Source organism: Portunus trituberculatus, chromosome 27, assembly GCF_017591435.1.
Source record: "Portunus trituberculatus isolate SZX2019 chromosome 27, ASM1759143v1, whole genome shotgun sequence".
NCBI classification, from domain to species: Eukaryota; Metazoa; Arthropoda; class Malacostraca; order Decapoda; family Portunidae; genus Portunus; species Portunus trituberculatus.
Window position 1 is genome coordinate 5894370 of NC_059281.1, and position 2257 is coordinate 5896626.

Genomic DNA, 2257 nt, shown 5'->3' on the forward strand with positions numbered 1-2257 from the left:
TTCAGACATGTTATAAACTCTTATAAAATGTTTTTTTTTTTTTAATGTATACAGAAAAAGTAAAGAAGTTGCCATGAATAGAGACAATTCTGTGATTTCGAAACTTCTACCATCTGGAAATAAAACAGAAAAACAGGGATAATTTTTGAAAGTTTTATTCATCACCAATATTTCATTTTTCATAGTAAATAGAGTAACGAGACAAGACATCCATTAAGATTAAGTAAAGCTTGAATCCAGACAGACTTTGGCATCAACTTTCTCATATTAAACTCACGAGCGATAAACAGACACCCGATGAACAGTGAATCGATCGAAAGAAAACTTCACCTGAGCGAAGAAATACGGGAAATAAGATAGAGGATAGAACAAACACAAGGAGAAACACACAAGAAAAAAGAGAAAGAATAATAATAAAAAAAAAGCTTAACTCGTACAATTTCTCCAATAAACTACAAAAGCTCGCCTCACGAATCCCTCATCCCTTTGAAAGCACTTGGGGTCGACATGATTTTTTTTTAGCGTTTTTCATACAAATACATTTTCTTAGTGCCCGTATCCGTAGCCGCCATATCCGCCATAACCGCCGCCATATCCACCACCATAACCGCCACCATAGCCGCCGCCATACCCGTAGCCAGTGTTGCCATGAACGCCAGCATTGCCAGGGCCGCCGAAGCTGTAGCCGCCGCCAGGAGTCCTCAGGGTGTAGCTAATGTAGCCGCCGCCGTAGCCTCCCCTGCTGCCACGGTAATGCCCGCCGAAGCCATACCCGTTACCATAGCCGCCGCCATAGCCGCCACCGTAGCCGCCACCATAGCCGCCACCGTAGCCGCCGCCGTAGCCACCTCCATAGCCGCCACCATACCCCCCACCGTAACCGCCGTAGCCAGGAGCGGCGTAGGCGGCAGACAGAGCGGCGCAGACACACGCAAGAATAAGTGTGGCTTTCTGTAAAGAGAGAGAGAGAGAGAGAGAGAGAGAGAGAGAGAGAGAGAGAGAGAGAGAGAGAGAGAGAGAAATTAGTTACGGTTCTTGTAAAATGTAGTGTTGTTTTATTTGTGTTTTAATGGGATCGTTTCTTTTACTGTCATACATACATACATACATACATACATGCCACACACACAAACATACTTACACTGCATAGTATAGTCACACATGGATAAATGAAACCTCGAAACACAATAGCTTTTCTCATATCACTATCAGTTTAAAAGGAAGAAAAAGAAAAGGTATTGATGACGAAAGAATATTGGAAGTTACGTATTTCAATCTTATATCATGACAAGAAACATACATACATACATGCAGACAGACAGACAGACAGACAGATTGAGCGGAGTCATACACACTTGTCGATGTTTTCCCGTCACTGTAATTTCACTGTATTCCATCAAAGCAGGTCATGTCACTGTATCTCCCCGGTCACTGTTGTCGTTCATGTCAGGATTTAGGTGATATGCTATATAAAGGCACTGTTTTCTTTTATTTTTCTAACTCATTTTGGTATGAGTTCAGATTTTATTTTGATATATAATGCCATGAAGTATTTTTTGATATATAAAGACACTATTTTCTTTTTTTTCCTAACTTATTTTGATATTAATTTAGATTTTATTTTGATATATAAGGTCATGAAGCATTTTTTAAGAGTGTGTGTCAAGTAGTAGTGTCACCATACAGATTATTGTAGTCATGTCACTATAGAAGTCATTACAACCACCATGCAATTTAAAGTAACACCAAACACCACCATAAACCAAGTCATTTTACCGTCACTCAGTCATAAAGTCATAATCACCACCACTCTTACAGTTCCTCCTCGTCCATCTACTACTACTACCACCACCACCACCACCACCACCACCACCGCCCACCGCCACCACGTGCATGCTCGCCTCTTTACCATGGCGGCGAGGATGTACTCTGGACGAAGTCGGAGGAGACACTGAAGCTGTCTGCCCCCTGGTGCTCCTATATATACTTGCGAAGACTGAGTGAGTGAGGGAGGAGGCCAGACAAAGGTGCCGCCTCTCTCCTCCCCTCACACTTTTGCGTCACCTGCGTTGTTGCCCTCTCATTGATGCCCGTGAGAAGTGTAACTGTGTGTGTTGTTGTCACTTTGATGATCTCGTTCTATTTCGTGGTGTGAGAATGAGAATAGAAGGTGATTTGGTCTCTAATGGTTCTGTTGTGTCTTTTTTTATTTTTTTTATCGTGTGTCTGTGTGTGTCTTTTGTTTCTTTTTCTTTCT

The 2257-nt window shown here is 42.0% G+C and overlaps 1 protein-coding gene across 1 annotated transcript; it reads right to left on the minus strand.

Annotated features, from left to right (window-relative positions):
- Positions 1–139: 139 nt before the first annotated feature.
- Positions 140–2005, minus strand: LOC123509743 (keratin-associated protein 21-1-like). Its single transcript, XM_045264263.1, has 2 exons — positions 1910–2005; positions 140–951 (listed from the first exon to the last, which is right to left on the minus strand). Exons 1-2 carry the CDS (start codon positions 1910–1912, stop codon positions 547–549), a joined length of 408 nt encoding a protein of 135 aa, XP_045120198.1. The 5' UTR covers positions 1913–2005; the 3' UTR covers positions 140–546.
- Between the last annotated feature and the right edge of the window lie 252 nt (positions 2006–2257).